The 18,593-nt window shown below is 41.5% G+C and overlaps 1 protein-coding gene across 5 annotated transcripts in view; it reads right to left on the bottom strand.

Moving 5' to 3' along the window:
• Window positions 1–17,665, bottom strand: part of GRIA3 (glutamate receptor, ionotropic, AMPA 3) — a 323,974-nt gene extending 306,309 nt beyond the window's left edge. For all 5 annotated transcript variants that reach the window (XR_313960.2, XM_005872700.2, XM_005872698.2 and 2 more), the window contains exons 1-2: window positions 17,183–17,665; window positions 15,831–15,989 (exon numbers count right to left, since the gene is read on the bottom strand). Coding sequence is in view for 4 of the 5 variants with exons in the window: in XM_005872700.2 (XP_005872762.1) it covers window positions 15,831–15,989; window positions 17,183–17,291 (268 nt within the window). In the remaining variant the exon portion in view is untranslated. The remainder of the gene's footprint in view (window positions 1–15,830; window positions 15,990–17,182) is intronic.
• Window positions 17,666–18,593: the final 928 nt, after the last annotated feature.

Raw genomic sequence — 18,593 nt, 5'->3', positions numbered from 1 at the left:
AATTTATAGACATTAAAAAATCAAGATTTCAAAGAACATTTAAGGGGTCTGGAAAACTGTTCCCTGTATAATATAAAGTTAAAAGGGCAGGATACAAATCTGTGCATATGGTAAAACCCAATTTTGGGTGATTTTCTACTTCACTTGGATGATTTTTATTATCTATATTTTGAAGGTTGTTTTTTTTTGCAACTAGTATGGATAATTTTACATTTTAACTTCTAAATTATTAAAAATGTCCTATATTTAAAAATCTATTTGGGGTAATATGACTATAACTTTTATACATGAAATAATTCAGGAAAAGAAGGTATCAGCAATGGTAATTCAATAAAACCTGTGGTGCTGCTTCAGTACAACAGGGTGCTGGTATGATTGTAAAACATGGTGGAAAATACCCTGCTTCTGGGAATCTGGCCATTTAGATTCTCATCTTGCTTCAGCCACTAGGGAGCTGCATCACCTTTGGCAAATCTCTTCTTTCTTGGCCTCACTTTCCTCATCCACAAAATGAGGTAGTTGGACTAGAACTACTTGATCTTTCTCCAACAGTGTGATCTATACTAGGATTTCAAAACTTTGTTTTGCTCACTCCTGACTATAAATCAGAGGGTGATCAAATGACAGGTTAACACTGGGGGCACTAATTGGAAGGTACCATTAACCATGGCTCCTGAAACTCATGCTTTACTGCATTGCTAATTCACTTGCTGTGTATTTATTTTTCCTCTCAGCCACCTATTAAAAAAAAGAACAGGGCTGTCATGTGGGAAAATATCCTACATAAGTGCCAAAACTTGGAAGACCTATGTTATAATCTCAGCTCATCCATTCAATAGCTGTGAGACCTTGAGCAAGTCATTTAGTCTTTGTTCCCGTTTCCTCACCTGAGAGGAAAAAAAATCAGTGATCTCATGAGACAACATAGCAGTGGCCTTGGATAGGAAAGGAGAAGAAGAAATGCAGGTGGAGTAAGGGCACTCTGGAATATGAAGGGAAAATTTTCTTTTGTTCATCACCTAGGTTTGGGACTGCTGAAGATACCATGCCGGGCCTAGCTGGTTGCTCAGTGGATAGAGCGTTGGCCTGTGGACTGAGGGTCCCAGGTTTGATTCCAGTCAAGGGCACATGCCTGGGTTGCAGGCTTGATCCCCAGTAGGGGGCGTGCAGGAGGCAGCCAATCAATGATTCTCTTTCATCATTGATGTTTTTATCTCTCTCTCCCTCTCCTTTCCTCTCTGAAATCAATAAAAATATATTTTTTAAAAAAAGATAGCATGCTGGTAAATCAGCTCCAGCATACAAAAAAAGAGAGGGTAGAAAAAAGACTACATTGCCTGGTAGTTCTCAGCAGGATCCTTTCTAGTGAGTCTGTGCTTGTGGAATCAGCTGGTTAACCTTTGCTCTGGAGAGAAATGGAGACTGAAATGCTGGAAAATCACATTAGCAAAATTTCTTTTTTAACCTTTTCCATATCTCTTTCCTTTGCTATTTATGGTCTGACTTAGGCAACAACATCAAAAGAAGAAAATTCATCCACTCAAACTGATATGCTCTAAACTTCTATCCACACATCAACCTTAATTAAAATAACTCAGAAAAATCACGGCTGGGAGAGCTCAACTGGCATCACATTTTCCCACGTCTAAGTGAAGATTCCAGGATACGCTTTTCCACTCTCCCACTTTCAACCACATTAAAATAGACTTTGCATTTGAAGAAAGGTTGTTCTTTCCTTCAAGCCAAGGAAAGTGCCAAGATTCTTATATTACTATCCATGCTGCTTTATTCCAAATGTATCTATTTCAGATAAAAGGCCAGAAGGGATCATGTCCTTCTAGACAATTCCACTTAATGATGTCATGATTAAACCTAGTACTGTGTATACCCTGGCATTGGGGGGCATCGAGTCAATTCTTTCTCCTTTGCTTTGCCCCAAAGCAAATCCCTCATGCCTGAAGCAGCATTATGAGTATATTCAGTGGTGGCCCCATCTAAACTTGTTCCAGCTAGATTCACAGACAGTACAAATTAGTTTGGAGGGCTTTAGGGATAGTCATAGATGGAAATAATCTTTTTTGTGGTTTGATTTTGACTAGTTCTATTCCTTTCCTCCACTTACCAATAACCCTAGTACTCTATTAATAATATCTACCATTTATTGAACATTTACTATACACTAGGCATCAGAGTAAATATTTTACATGGATAATCTCATCAAGAAAGTTGTAGGATATTTACTATTCTGTTCACCTTCATTTCACAGATGAGAAAACTGAAGGTTAAAGAAGTTAAGTAATTTGTCCAAGGTCATATAAACAGTAAGATAAAGAACCAATATTCAAATTCAGGCAGTCCAATTTGAAGCCATTCTTTGCCCTCTGGTTGCTTCCAGACTAAGTAGGAGAAAGAGGCTTCTACTAGGCAAGGGTCAAACAGCAATCCTGGCTTCAGAGAGTTAGGTGCAAAACCCAAGGGTCATGAGTACATGTATATAGGGCTGGGAAGCTCTAGGTTTCTTTATGCAGGGAAAAGTTCAACTTTCATCACTGTTTTCTTCTCCTTGTGTTCTATTCTATAGGCAGTAGAAAGAGGAACTTGGAATAGTGAGAGTTGGTACCAGAAAGTCAAAGGGCACCCTTGGTAACTCTTGCACAAAGTGAACTGAACACTTTTAAAAACTAACAACACAAAAAACAACTTTAGCTTTCTTTTTGTTTTGTCAATTCTCACCCGAGCATATTTTTTTCCATTGCTTTTTTAGAGAGAGTGGAAGAGAGGGAGGGAGGGACAGAGGGAGAGAGACAGAGACAGAAAGAGAAACATCGATGTGAGAGAGACATCCACTTGTTGCCTCTCGCACACGTCTGAGTGGGTTGGGGATTGAATCTGCAACCCAGGTATGTGCCCTTGACTGGGAGTCAAATCTGAGATCCTTTGGTGAATGGGCCAATCTCTTCCACTGAGCCACACCGGCCAGGCAAAAACTTGTGTGTTTTTTTAATATTGATTTTTAGAGAGAGAGGAAGGGAGAGAGAAAAACATTGATCAGCTGCCTCCTGCATGCACCCCCACCAGATACTGAACCCACAACCCAACTATGTGCAGACTAGGAATTGAGTCCACCACCTTTTAGTGCATGGGATGATGCTTCAACCAACTGAGCCACAGTGGCCAAGGCTGAACTAAACTCTGGATAGAGGCTGTGATATTTAGTCAAAGGGTTGGCTAGACTCAAAGATGCACCAGAAGTGGGTCTCTGTTGAATTATCATCTGGATGGAAAGACACTACAATAATTATCACATACTAAGTGTCACCAGGAAGTGGGTAGGACCAGAGAAAGATATATGCAATGTGTATATGCCAGGGCAGTGCCTGCTTTAGAGAATTGGTAGTATGGAGTGTCTTTCTTCTCAGTTCCTTGGGGTCTTGACTATGAGGCCCATGGATAAATCTCACTCACTAATGGCCCTGTAGTACCCAAGGAAATTAAGGGGAATCCCCCAGGGAGGCTTTGAGTAGTTCCTTGCTGCTTTTCCTTGTGGCCCTCAGTGGCAGCCCCATTTCTAAGAGAAACTCTAGGGCAGTGATGACGAACCTTTTGAGCTCGGCGTGTCAACCATAGTAAAACAAAGACTTATATTTTTGATATTTATTTTATATATTTAAATGCCATTTAACAAAGAAAAATCAACCAAAAAAATGAGTTCGCGTGTCACCTCTGACACGCGTGTCATAGGTTCGCCATCACTGCTCTAGAGCCTTGGCTGCAGAGTCATTCCTCTGGGTGGATGGCCTAACTGCTTTTTTTCTAAATGGACGTGGGTGCCTCCTGGGCTTTTTGGAAATCAGGGAGACTACTGTGTACTGTTTAGATATTGGATTGTCACAGGAGAGCAGAAACAATGACTCATATTGTGATTAAAAGTAAATGGAATTAGAGATGAAGATAGTTATTTGGTAAAGAAGACTCTAGGTCTTCCCTTGAATCTGTATCCTTAGATTATGCAGAAAAATGCATCTCTCAGTTCTTTGACAATAGAGTATCTGAGTAACTTTCACTCACAAGAAGCAAACTGGGTGAGCAAATTTGGATGTATGAGTGGGAGATGTAGGAGGTCAGGGTGGTTGCTGGGTGATTTGAAGGAGTGCTGTGATGGCTTTCTTGGCAGAAAAAAATAATCTTGGGCTTGGGAAGGAGCTTGACACTGTAGAAAGGCTCAGAGGGCAGCTGTTCAAGAAGGAAGTCTAGTCCCTAAAGTGACAAGATATTTTACTTTTCAACTGAAACTAGGTTTCTGTTTTTAGGACAAAAAGCTCCAAGGATTTTAGGCTAATGATTATGTTGATAATAATAATATTCAATATGTGCCAGGTACCATTCTAAGTATTTTATGTGAATTTGTGAATTATCTCATTAAAACTCTCAACAACCTTATGAGGTAAGGACTATTGTTATCCCCTCTTTATAATTAGGAAATTTGAGTCACAATGAAGTTAAATAACTTGTCCTAAGTTCTCATACCTAGTAAGTGGAAGAGTTGAGATGTGGACAAGGAGAAGCTACAACTGGCTAGAATTATTTTCCACTGGTTTCAAGAATTCAATATTTTATATCTTATAAAGAAAATAGATGAATATGAAGAGAATTTTTTAGATGTAGAAAAAGAATTTGAGAGGCTTTGTTTTGGATGAGTCTTCCCTAGTAAGAAATGAAGTGAAACTGTTACTAGAAGAGGAGATAGTAGGAATTGACAAATTAGTGATAATATGTCCAAAATGGCAGTCTCCTCAGAGATTATCCAGGAGAACCTCCCCATAAAAACTAGAACTAGAGAACAGAGTGACTTGTCCAAGGTCATATAGGCAGTGGTGGCAGAGTTGAGACTGGATCCCAGATCTCCTTATTCCTGCTCAGAATATTGTTGTGTCTACTTCAAGTGTACTTATTCCATAGACCCTTAATCCCACTTTTACTGCTTCCCAAGGCCATAAGAAACATGGTATCTCAAATTTTATATTTTTCTTATTTACTTTATAAGACCCCAACATAAATTGTGTCATATATGTGGGTTATTTAATCTGAATCTATAACCTTGGGGTGGTCATTTACCCTTGTTGGGAAATACATAGTGCAGGAATGGTTATCTAGCAATTAGAAAATCTAGTCAAGAAGTGGTTCTACCAGCACTTCAGGTATCTTTATCTCTAATGAACACCAGGGGTTTTGTTAATTAACATCCAATGTTTCCATTGGTGAAATCAGTAGTGTTCAACATATGTGGATTGGCTAGAAATATGGGAGAGGAGTTCCCAAACTAGCAGAAAGAAGATATAAGGATCTAACAAGATCTATAGTGTTATCTCTTAGAAATTGTACCTTAGGCTTAATTTATAAATCACTTTGTGGGCATCCATGAATAAGGATTCTTAGTTAGCTGCATCCTGACACTAGAATATTGTTTTGTCTACCTCAAGTGTACCTTCATGCAAGGTGCTGTTGGAGCACCTAAAAGGATAAGGAGCTGGACTTGACTGAGTCCACAGAGCAGGCTGTCCAATTATTTTCATGCCTCGTTGCTATTATTTTAATGAGAAACAGAATTTTGTTTGAGACTTACTTTAATACCTGGTGGTGAGGTTATGGGGGAAAGATCTATAGCCCTCATTCTAACCATGGCAAGCTACTGATATCCAACAAAACATAACCTAATGATATTGAATGACCAAATTGGCTTAGGTCAATTTACAACTTCAGATAAGTCTATTTTGGATCCCAGTCTAAAGTGAGCCTCTTTCCTGGGGGTGTATGGGAAGCTCCTATTCCCCTGTATCATTCCCTTGAATTCCTGTTTCTGACCTGCTGAGCACTCGCTAATAACCCTGTGCCAGCTAATAATCCTGTGCCAGCTTTCTGACCTTGCTGCAGGCCTCAGCATTGCCTAGGGGAAGGTTAGTTAGAATAGAGCTTCCATTGAACCATGAAAGGCCACTGGATATACAGTGTATATATGTAGGGCTATAAGTATGTGCACAAAGGAGAGAAGGTTCTGCCATATTGAGGTACCTTGATGATACACTAAGAGGAGAAAATCAAAATAGGGTTTTGACTAAGAAGAGCTTTTCTGTCTACTCTATGGTTCCCAGTAATTATAACTACCAGTTAATTGAGCATCCCTCAGCCAGTAACTTAGCTGCTAGAAGGAGGTGGATAGTGTAGGTTAGAGATCAGAAATTTGCACCTACCACCTACCACAACACAAGTCCTGCTGTAGATGTGTCATGGTACCACAGTGGTTTTAAAAAATGAGATTGAATGTGTTTGGGTTTGGACATGGACTCTCCAGATTGCCACAGGCCCTACCACTCTATACCTGGACCAATTTCCACATTTATGTGATTTACCTGACTCCTATAATCATTTTCTATTTCAACTCCAGTTGAAACTGAGTCCAAGCTCTATAGGCAGGCAGATCTCAAGTAAAATCTTGGCTTCATTAATTAGCCAGCTGTGTGACCTTGAGCTAGTTGCTTATATATATTTTGAGCTACCTCTGAATCATCTTGTGATGATTCCATAAAATAAGTCAAAAGTGCTTAGTGCAGTGTCTTCCACATTTTATGGGCTCAATGAACGGTATTGCTATTATTTCACTCCTGATTTTAAATTTGTTGATAGCAAGTATGGCACAATGAATGCTATAGAAACTGATTGAATTACTGAATGCTTTATAAACTGATTGTAATACATCTATTTTTAACAAATGGGTTGGCATTTGCCATGACATCTAGTTTATAGCATGGCTAAGGACCAATCATTAGCTAACATGCAAAGAAGGGAAGAATTATTGTCAAAATAAAAATAATTTCCTTGTTTTTAATTACCATCTCAAAGAGCATTTTTACTTTACTTCAGAGACTATGACTTGAGACTGGTCTCTTATTTCTTTCAAGTCTCGAATTTCCAACCTGAGAGCCAAACTCACTAATGCTTGCATAGGCCAACAGCATCTCACTTATTTACAGAAGTAACATATGTGAAAGTTCCTGGTACAATGTCTGAAGCTTAGTGGGTCCTCAACAAATAATCATTCTGAATCCATATATCTCTATTTGCAGTACCAAGGTTTATTAAACCAGTGATTTCCAAATTGAGTGTGCATTAGAATTACCCACAGAGCTTGTTAAAAAGGCCTATCCTCATTTTTTTCTGATATAATACATATGGAGTGTGACTTAGGAATTCATTGTTTGATAACCATCTTTAGTGATTCTGATGTAAGTGGTCCAATTCAAGAAACACTGTTTTAAACTAACAAAAAATTAGCTTTGGAAATAGCAATGAAATATAAGAATATTTGAGAATCTGTTACAGGTTATGGCTGACTAGCTGTCAACATTCTTTCTACTTTAAATTTACGAAGGTTTTCAACCATACAGAGACCCATACCCACATCTACTCAATTTACTCCTCTGTGGGCTGGGCCCTGATCCATTTCTGTCTCATCTATTGCTGGGAGCCTGATCCCTTTTTGGGCAGCTGAAAGGATGAGAGCCCTGGTTGCAATGAGTAACTGACAAGGTGGAACAGCCAATCATGGATAATTGAAAGAAGACTATTTTTTATTGCAACATTTTTTAAAAGTTAAAAAAAATCCTCACCACCTCCATCACAAATTGATTTTACTTCTGAAAATATTCCACAGTAATTGTGGGGAATCCAGAGGCTAGATTCTATTGTAGCTAATAACCATGCACGTTAGAGGCAACAGACCCACTAACATCTGAAGGGTGTGACTTGAAGAGTCAAAGGCAACTAAAATCTTAGTCAATAAACTACCAGAATTTATCCATGAAAGTCAAATGTTGCAAAATAGGTGTGTATTTGAGGGACTCTTCCTCATTTTCAAGAGTCTTCCAATGCCCTCTGGATGCATATCATCCATTTGGTGCCCCACTTCCTTGGGCAGATGCTTTATTCTGGGACACTCACCTGTCTTGGAAAGCCTCCTCTGAGGATCCTGAAAAGTAATAGGTGGCAATCTGATGTAAGAATTTTTCTGGAAATATTAATGGCTAATAAGGATTTAACTCATTCCCTTCCAGATAGCATGCTTTCATTTTAGCACAGGCCTTCAGTGCAGCAACACAAATAAAATAATTTGTGGAATTTTAGACTAATGGCAAACTGATAGGGGACAAAATTTTGGGTAATACATTGTCATTTGATAGTCCTCAAATGACAGTGGGTAAGCTCTTAATGACTTCCCTGTAGCAGTCTTCAGCTTAGATATGTTTGAAAAGTGATATTACTTCCCTTTCCTCCCCTCTTCCTCACAATGAATACCTGACATCGGCCTTGAAAATGGAGTCAATTTTGGGGGCTCATGGGGAGGCAGACAGAATTCAGGTTGTGTTGTATTTCTTGTTTCTAACCCTGTTTAAGGAAAGTCAGACAGCTGAGGAGCAGATGCTACTTGTCCCCTTCTGTCATGCCTTGACCCAGAGAGGCAAAGTGAAAAGGCAGTTGAAACTACTTGCCAACCTTAACTCTCTTGGGCAAGTTGTTTCTAAAAGGTACACTTTAGGGTGTGGCAAGAAGCCAAGATACTGTCATCCTGGCTCATGAGCTACCTTTCCTCTTAGCCTATCTTCCACTCTTCACTTCAAATTCCTACAAAAAACAATTCTAAATAGATGGTCTCATCAGATATCTAATCATGCCACCTACAGACATGGCTGAAATGAACACAGCATTGTTGGGACTAGATTAGAGACATTCTTGAGTCAGAATAAGTCAAATGTGTCTCTTACAGAATCTTCTATGTAAGGGAAGAAGGTACAAATGTGGGTAAGAGCTTGTCTGGGAGAGCCATTTTCTTTGGTAATCACATGCTCTCTGCTCTGGACTCTACTTACTCAAAGTGTGGTTTGAGGACCAACAGCATTGGTATTATCTGGGAACTTGGTAGGAATACAAGTTCTTGGACCCCATCACAGATCTATTGAATCAGAATTTTCATTTTAATAGGATCCCCACGTGATTGCTGTGCACATGAAAGGTGGGAAGTGCTGCTGTAGACTGACTTGTGCCCCATAAGGTTAAGGGGTCATTACCAGCTGTGTTTCCTCTACCCATCCTTATCCTTGCTCCTGCGCCTCCTCCAAATAAGGGCAAACGATTGTCCTGTTGAGGATAATAGCTAAAGATACCAGTGGTAGTTAGGAACTGAGAAGTTATTTCTCTGACCAATGTTTGAATGGAAATCCAGCAGAGAGTGTTCTGGTTATTTCCATGGGGAGAGAAGCCAAATGTACACTTGAGACAAGGCAAGGGAGGGATTGATGGAGTCAGAAGATGACACTACTTGGCTAGGCTTCCAAGTCCTTCCAGAGCTACCTTTAAGCATCTATAAGGGGGATGCTGCCTTGTAATCATTGCATTCCATATGCCATCACAGGGAAAGAAAACTCAGTTGGAGATCCAGCTTCCCTACCACATCTCCCCTTCTCTGACCTCCTTTCCATGCCAGGGCATTTCCTGCCAATACCAACATAGGCACCTTCAAACACTCCAAAAACATGTTATTGTTTTTTTGTAATAGACATAAATATTTACACTCTTTAAAATAACTTTATTGACATACAAAAATATATACAAACTTACCTCCTTTAGAAAATGAATCCCCATGAACTTTGACTGCTTTCCAAATTACCCCCAAAGACTTTTAAATTCAACATGGTGAAGGTGCACCCAAGGTGTACTTACACCAAACCTCCCAATACAGGTTGCTTTTTACATTGGTCTGTAGAAGTCTTCCACAGCCAGAGCCACTTGATCTTTGATTTGGGAAGAATGAACATCCACTCTGTGTATCATGTCCAGAAACACCCCTATTTGAGTATCTTTCCTTAAAATTGAGGCAGTAGGGTTTCCAGAGCAAATACTTCCCTGTTAGATACATTAACCCTCTTATCACACACTTTAAGCTAGATTTCTATATTATATTAAAAAAGCTATCATCCTCAAAGTAGAATGCAGGCCCTGAGGAGGATGGACCAGGAACAGAGATATTCTGATGAAGAAGGAGCATTAGGTCTAGAAAAGTCCATGGTAGAAAATAATCCCTAGGTAAGTTTATTGTGGATGGGGTGCCAGAATCAGGGGCCAGTCAGAGACCAGCAAAAGAGCATAAGCTGGGCAGACAGAGCAGGAGGGGAAAATAATGTCAAGACAAGAGGTAAAAGTGTGAGGGGGACAATTTCTGTTCATGTTAACCTTTTGCCAAATATTGACCCCTTTGGGGGACTGCTGCCCTAATTCAAGGCTCACCCCACACATTGGCTGAGGCTATTTGTAGCTCTCAGACTGGAGTCCAGCCATTTCTAGAAGAGGGAAGGAGTTCCTTCTGTGTCTGTGGAACTCCCACTTCTGCTGAAGAATATCCATCACCCCCACCTAGGATTTTAATTGCACCCTCTTGTGGACATTTTATCACATTAGACCCAAAATATCAAAGCCAAAGGAAGAAAGTTGAAGCTTGATTTTTTTAAATGAACCAGGTAAAGTATACATATAATTTTCCTGACCTTCAGAGTTTTTGAAAGTTCCTTCACATATATCTGCAGTCTCAATCTAAGAAGTTTAAAGTTAAATCATTGAATAAACATGTTATTCCCCTCTCTGAAAGTTATGAATTCTATCTTATAAAATTCTGACCCTCTCTTAAAATTCATGCTTTCTTTTCATCCTTTAACCAATTGTATAAAAATGACAAATCTCTTATTCACAAAGGAAGACTAATAATGACGCCTTGGCAGCTTCATTTATTTTTTAATCTGTTAAAATGAAACCAGCCTATCACCTCTGACTATCCATAATAATGAAATTTAAAAATATATCAGGAGGCGAAAACTTATGATAAAAATTTCAACCAGCCCCCTTTATTCTCATTTAATATTGGGGGTAGGTAGGGAAATGCAGCATTAAGGAAACTGCCTCTGATGAAGTCAGAAGTGGGGGATGTGGAAAATTAGTTTTATTTTAAGGGAAAAGGTTAAAATTGCTGAGATGAAACAAACAAACAAATAAACAAAACAAAACATGGCTCATTTTGCAGTATGCATAGATAGAGAACAAAATAGTGTTCTTTGTTCCTTCTCCTCAAACCCTTCCAGTCTCCCCCATCCCACTTAAAAGATCAACAGGAAGCTGCCTTCTGGGGGAGGTAATACACTTTGCTGGAAACTCACCTTTACAACCTGCTGATTGCCATCTATTTTTATGGCCCAAATGAACAGCATCACCTTCCTCCCTCCTCTACACATAAAAATTAGATTTTTAAAATCCATAATAAACCTTGTGAGAAGGTGAATTATATTTTTGACTGGCACCACTGAGGCGACCTCTTGGTGCTTCAGTGGTCTATGCCAGCTGGCCAGAGGGGCTGAGAAGTGAGCTAAGCCAGTGAGCTTATTGAAGCCTGGCCAGCAGACAGAGGAGAGATGGAGAGCAGCAAGGGCACAAAGATGGGGGATTGGGTATGGGAGGTGGAGCTGGAGCAGTTGACTTTGGTTAGTATGTGAAGATCTGTTTGAGGGCAAGAGCCATGGTACTGTGTGTCTTCACCGTGGTTCCAAAGATTATATGAAAAGGACAAACAGGAAAACAAAACAAAACCCACCAAAGAGCAGAGAATAGGATAAGGGGAGACATTTCCTTCCCAAATGGACTTACACAGTTAAATGGATCTTAGCAATTAGAATAATTAGATAATTAGATTGTGACTCTGTGGGCAGGAGACAGAAACCTGTCTTGGCTAAGTACACTTGGTAGCAAAATGCACTCAGTTATGAAAGAAGCTCTCAGTTAGCAGGTATATTTCAAATGGCTCAGAAAAAAATAAAATAAAATAATGCAGCTGATGAGTTAGAGTTAGCCAGCAAAAGGGATTTTGCCTGGGGCTCCATTAAAGTCTACACTCCCAAGTCTCACTCTCAGTCCCACCTTCACTTGCACCTCCATCAACAGATTTTTATTTAAGCCAATGCATTTAGAGCACAATTCCCTGGTGAATAACCTTTAAGGTTACATTTGCCTTTTCCTTGCTTCTTGCAAACAGTGCGTAATCCACGAGCACATTTGTTGGCTGTAAAGGTGTACAACAGCAATTTTTGCAATGACAGTGCGGAGAGGGAATATGAGATCTGTGTGCTAATGAGCTGACACTGCAGAGACTGGGGTGATGTAGTGTGGAGTGCACTACAAGTGCACAGCAGCAAGACACAGGAGGGGACTTCAAGGGAATTGAAGGCATTTCCTGAGGAATCAAGCCACTCCAAAGGACCCTGAAGTCCCTTGGTATTTTCACATCTTGCAAAGCCCTAGGATGATCAAATCTGTTTGGTGTTTTTTGTTTTGTTTTGTTTTGTTTTTCTAATTTTGTTTTATTGCTTAAAGTATTACAAAGTGTATTACATATGTCTCCTTTTTTTTGAACGAACATGTAACTTAAAAAGTGTGTACATCTCTTTTCATATATGCTAATTTTGTGTGTTTGAGTGTCTCTGTATGTGTATGAATGTATGTATCTTGAAATCATAATATCCACACCATCCCTCTTTCTGGGGTTATCTGGCCAAACTGAAAAGTATGGTAGCAAACTCAATTAATCCCTATGAAATGGAAACATGGGCTCCAAATCAGATGAGTCTCTTTGATAAACTGCAATTCACCTCTGAGCTGAGATCCCAAATGAACCACCTTTCAAAGCCAGAGAGGCTTTTATTGTCTTCTTAAGACACAGAATGAAATTGGAGTCTGTCTTAAGCAAACCTCTCAAGGGTTGTGCAAAAATAAAATAAAATAAAATATAAAATAAAATAAAATGGTTGCTGGTGAAGAAGAGTCTTTAAATAACTGATGCCTGGGATTCCTTGCAATGAAACCTTCAGATTACATTGCAGAGGGAGTGCAGAGAGCAGTGGCATGCAGAAGGCATTAACCTTTGTTTATTTTTTGGGTATTTGTTACTATGCCCTAAAAAAATGTGTGCCTGTCTCAAGATTGAGGGCGCAGGAAAAATCATGGGAAAATCAATTTTAGTGCTAGGGGAAACTGCAACTAAGAATTCTGAATGAGAACAGGGAAAAGTTTCTTTAATTTTTGCCATCCCATTCCACATTGAATCAGATAGGAGAGGTGGGTGACCAGATTTGTACTTAACTGGGATTTTCTCAAATCCTCCCTAGGTCTCCAGGGAGGGGCAGACCAGAGGATCTAGGGGTCTTTTCTCTGTGAAATATTGAGATCAATTGGAAGAATGGAACCTGGGATCACCTGCCAAACTTCAGTACTGAACTAGTATTGTATTCTGACACCTGATATATGTGATCTTCACTTCCATTAGAAAAAGAACAATCAAGACCAGGGGAATATATGAAATATACTTCCAGGGCTTTCCTGGCCTTGTGAAATGATTGTTTTCTGCATTCAGAGACTATCAGACTGTGGTTGGACTAGTCATCTTTCTTATACTAAGCTTCTAGGCAGCAGCTGCCAGGAGACAGCTTTGAGATCTGGCCCCCATTCAATGATTGTGACATTCAGAGAGGACTGTTTCAGGGACCAGAGAAGATGAAAGCTTTCCTCCCCTGTCTTCTGAGCTGTAAAGCCGGAGAGTGCAACAGGCAGCTGGGTACATACACATCACTGGTTTTTGGATATTTCTCCTGTGTGTGTCAGTGTATGCATATGTGTGTATCTGGCATAACTGAGGGCAAGGTCACCTTTTTGTTTTGTCTTGTTGCCCAGTGATCCATACCTCCTATCTCACACTTGCAAGCCCCAAACCATAACCCAGCCTTGTAAGCTTGTTAGCAGAAGTTCTGTGGATTTAGGGTGTGTGTGTGGGGGGGAAGGTTTGACCGACTTATTTTCCTTGCCCTGAGAGGTAAGGCATTAAGGCAATTGAACATCAAAGCTGACTTATTGCCTGTTCTTAAACCTGAGCTTTTCACAAGGCAACGATCATTTCCTGGTTGCTCTTTGAGTGGGGTTCCTGAGCTGGCTGGTGTCAATCTGATTTGAGCATTAAAAGAACAACAACAACAGAGAATTAAAAACCTTGGAAATCAATAATTTCTGAGAAGTCAATTGGCACTCTTATTCCAGTCCTCATCAGTGGGAAGACACTAAAGTGAGTTCAAATGTTATTTGTTATTAATAATAAAAAATCCTGGTGATTTCAAGTATTTGGTTTTAAATCTGTTCTAATTGATACTTAGGAAGCTGCATTTGAGCTTCAGCCTCTTGACAAGATCACAGTGCTGCAGGATTAAGAGTCAGCTGTGTGTTGTAAGTGCTGTAGAGACAGGCTGGGATTACGGAAATAAGATGCAAAATATAGACAGACATTTTGTAACTTTCACACTTAGCTGGAATTAATAAGTTCCTATTTTTGTCAATGTCGGAAAGCCAAAGAATGTCAAATACAGAGTATCACAGAAAATGTTCATATAAGGACCTGTACCTTCGGTTAAAATTTTCTTAAAGTGAATACTGTCACATTTCTTGCAATGTGCTTCACCCCCATCCTCTTGGCCTGAGTCTTAAAAGTCCAAGGAACCTGTGCTCTTGGAGACTCAACAGTTTTTGGAAATCACATATCCTTTGAGGCAGAAGAATTTGAACGCAGTCATATATAAATTTTCACACAACAGAACATAAATATAACTTCTCCCTTGAATGAAAGCCAGAAAACAAAAAATTCCAAACTGCACAAGCCATAAAAGCAAAAACATATTTATGTCATTGTCAGCCTCATTGTTGTAAAAACTTTTGGTGCAATAAGCTTAGATAAAGAATTATCAGTCTTTTTCATAAACCATTCCATTCAAGAAAAACCTGTGTCCAACAGGCTGTCATTTGAGTTCCCTTGGTTTTACTCCTCAAAATGTCCCCTTTCTAGAGGAACATTTACCATGGCACAAACAGGCATTTCAGAAATAGCTTTGGGGCTCATGAAATTCCTCCTTTTTTATATTATTTGCCTGCTGCAAGCCTCCCCTCTCCACCTTTTGCTTTAAGTTAAGAAATGTGTTTTCCTTAACAATGAGGTGTCGGGGTGAACAACACTAGGGGAGAAAAAAAAAGAAGCAGCTTTCCAAATAGTCACCTGAGCTCTGTCCTCTCCTTTCCCCTCAGTTTTCCAGGTGTTCATCACTTGTAATCAGTTTGTAGTCTTATCAGTTCCTATCAGAACTCTCTAGGTAAGAAAGGTGATATTCTAGGATAGAAAAAGGCCAGGGAACTAAGCCTGACCTGTCCTTCAAGGTCACTTGTTTGCAGAATTTCCCATTTTTGGCTCCTATCTATTAGGCAATTGTCAAATTCAGCTAATTTCTACAGCCAGGCACTAGTTTTAACAGTCAAGTAATGTAAATCCTGAATTGACTCAATCAAGAGGCTTTTTTTAATCCCATCTGAAGAAATTTCCCTGAACAACCATGCTATTTTTTCTTTCCTTTATTTTCTGCCAAAAAAAAAAAAAGATGTGGGGGAGGAATTGCTGGTTTAGCACGAAGAAAATGAAACTTTTGCATCAAACATGATTCAGGAGAGAGTTTTGTGCACTGTTTTAAGTCCCTCCCTCAGCAAGATCCTCTGGAGTTGGTTTATGCCGCATGAAACCTTGATTGACTAGAGCCCCTAAAATGTCTATTGAGGCAATCACCCATCCCCAGCACATATGCAGACCCCAAATCCCACAAGCAAAATGCAAGTGAGGTCCCAAAGGTCCCAAAGGGAGGAAAAGCAGATCTACTTACAAGCATTAGTCACAGAAAAACTATTGGAGGAATCCAAGTGATCTACGTGGTAATTCAAATGGAAGGGCTTCTCGGTGGTGTTCTGGTTGGTGTTGTATAACTGCACGGCAAAGCGGAAAGCGCTGTGCTCCTGCACCGTATTTCTCATGAAAAGTCCACCTATAAGCAAAGGGAACCAAGATTTGGCTTGTGTCCTCCCGCCCGCCCAGGACAGGTTAGAAATTAGAAAGCACTGCAGATAGGAGATCCCTCTCAATGGTATGGGGGTGCGATGATAATTGATTTTCAACCAGTGTGTCTTTCAAGACTCCTGTGAACTCAAATTTTGGCCAAGAGAAACCTGGTTTTCCTCTAGACTGAAGAGGAGTAGGAGAGGCTGGAGAGAAGGGGGAAAGGGGAAAGAGGGAAGAGGGGGCTCCTTTGGGGTAGGACATGGAACCAAGAGTGGGACTTGGCTGTTTCTCAGGCAGTAGCTTCCTCTCCATTGCCCCCTCCTCCCCAACGCACATCTCCACAAGCTTGTTAATGTTTATCTGGCATAAAGGGAAAGGTTGAGAAGAAAACCAATTTCATTCTCCCTGGTGCCCCCATCCTGTTCCCCATTGCCACCCATGCCCACCATTACAATATAAGGGTTTGGCTCGGTAATGACAACAATTTTAACTTTTTGACTTGTAAATACAGACAGAGGATGAGAAAACTCCCTCCCAGCGTCCGGAAACTGGGCTCCAGACAGACACAGCGGCAATTCATGAATTCCTGGTCTGCCTTACTTCGCTGCTTCCTCACTCAGTTCCTTGTTTCACCCCTGCCTCCTACCGCATCCTCCACCTACCCCGACTCCTCCGATCGCTGCCCGGGTGTGGGGGATCCGGAATGGGCTTCCACCTCTCCCAGCACTGGCCTGTCTGGGGTGAACCGAGACGCCGGACAGGGCGCCCCGAGCTGGGTAACGTGCCCTGGCGCGGCCCGACAGGCGGCATCACCCTGGGACAACTTCCAGCGGCAGCACGCACGCCATGGCAAAGTCCAGAGCAGCGAGCCTAAAAACCGCGACTCTTTGCCCCTTTGCAGCATCCAGCATACTTCCCCTGTTCCCCACATCTCGGAAAACCCAGCAGTTCACTCCCCTCCCCAGCCCCAGGAGACCCCTCTCTGATGCCTGATGCTCCCCAGACCCGCCAGCTCTCTGGGGCTCAAATCTCCGGGATTCCTGCCCGGTCCCGGTCCCTGTCCCCAGTCCCCCTCCCCAGGCGTTGCAGGACTGGGACCCGCGGCGCAGTAGCCACGCCAGGGCAGTGGTCTCCGGTGCAGGAGAACCCAGCCGGACAGGCTGGCTCGCTAGCGCTTACCTATGCTGATGGTGTTGGGGAATCCTCCGTGAGAATGACCCAAAAGCCCCAGGACTAAAAAGAAGACCGCCTGGAGCATGCTTTGCCCCATTTTCTTCTGCCTGGCCATGCTACGCCTAAAACGAAGCTGACAAGAGCATGGGCGCAACTCGGGAGTCGTCAAAATAATAACAGAAAAAGAAAAAGAATTCGCTGGCTCTTACACCCCCTCCCTTCAACTTGCTCGCGCTCACTCTTCCTTTCCACCCTACACCAGTCCTCCTCCTCCGCCGCCTCCTCCTCTCTCTCTCTCTCTCTTTCTCTCTCTCTGATCCCTCTCGCTCTTAGACTCTCTCACATCCCCTCCCTGCCCCCCACCTCACTTCTGTCTTCACACCAATGTGGAAGGCGGGTTCACTGGCTGCAAGCTCGGTTAGCCAAAGAGATCTTTCTCCCTATCACTGAGGAGAGAGAGAGAGAGAGAGAGAGAGAGAGAGAGAGAGAAGAGAGGAGAGAATAACCTAAAACACAACCCAAAACAAAAAAAGACAAAACACCTAAAAACAAAAACCAAACAAAAGAGAGAGACAGAAAAAAAAATTATAAAGAAAATCCAAGACTTTTCTCCCCCAGAAGATGGTGGGTGTAAAGAGGGGAAAAAAGAAGGAAAGAGCGAAAAGGCTCAGCGCCTGTGAATTGGGCTCTTCCAATTGGGCCGGTAGGGGGATATCGATCAAAGTTGATCTGACGTGGAATTAAAGCCGCACACCGCTTAGCTCTACTGCAAACTGCAGCCCCGGACTGCAAAGCCTTGGCGTTGGCGTTTGTCAACATGGGAGATGGGATCAATAGAAATACACGAGTCCTCCTGTGGACCAGCCAATCAAGCTGCAAACTGGCCCTTTAAAAAAGAAAGGAAGAAGGAAAAGCTGCATTGTCTCTGCATTTGTACTTGTGTCTTAAAGAAGGGGGTCCGGGGGTGCGGTTAGTGGTTACTCGGGAGTCTTTGTAAGATTTGGAGAAGCAGTTCCCATCACAATGCGCCCAAAGATGCTGCGCATGCCCGGTTCCTACCGCTCAATTTTTTACAGCAGAGATCCCAGGGCTAGTGAACAGCCCCAACGCCCACAGCTTGTGAGGCCAGTGCCTCCCCTTCCGAGTGCAGAGCCAGCCTTGGGGGCGGAAGGGGGCAGTGATGGGCAGTGTGGGGCTGACTGCTTTAGAGGACGTAGAAAAGTATGTGCCCGGATGTGGTAACTAAAAGGTTAATGAAAAGGACGCTCAATCCCATTGACGAAGGAGGAGAAAGATGTGGGAATGAGCTGGGATCCGGTAGGGATTGAAAGTTAAGGTTAAGAAAACTGTCTTTAGCTGCCTTGTTTCCTTGGTGTTGCTTCTGAACATAGGCCCTGACTAATGACTACAGAGGCTG

This window comes from Myotis brandtii, unplaced genomic scaffold, assembly GCF_000412655.1.
Source record: "Myotis brandtii unplaced genomic scaffold, ASM41265v1 scaffold39, whole genome shotgun sequence".
In the NCBI taxonomy this organism is placed as follows: domain Eukaryota; kingdom Metazoa; phylum Chordata; class Mammalia; order Chiroptera; family Vespertilionidae; genus Myotis; species Myotis brandtii.
Note: the sequence above shows the minus strand (reverse complement) of the source record. Positions and strands in the feature narration are given on the sequence as shown.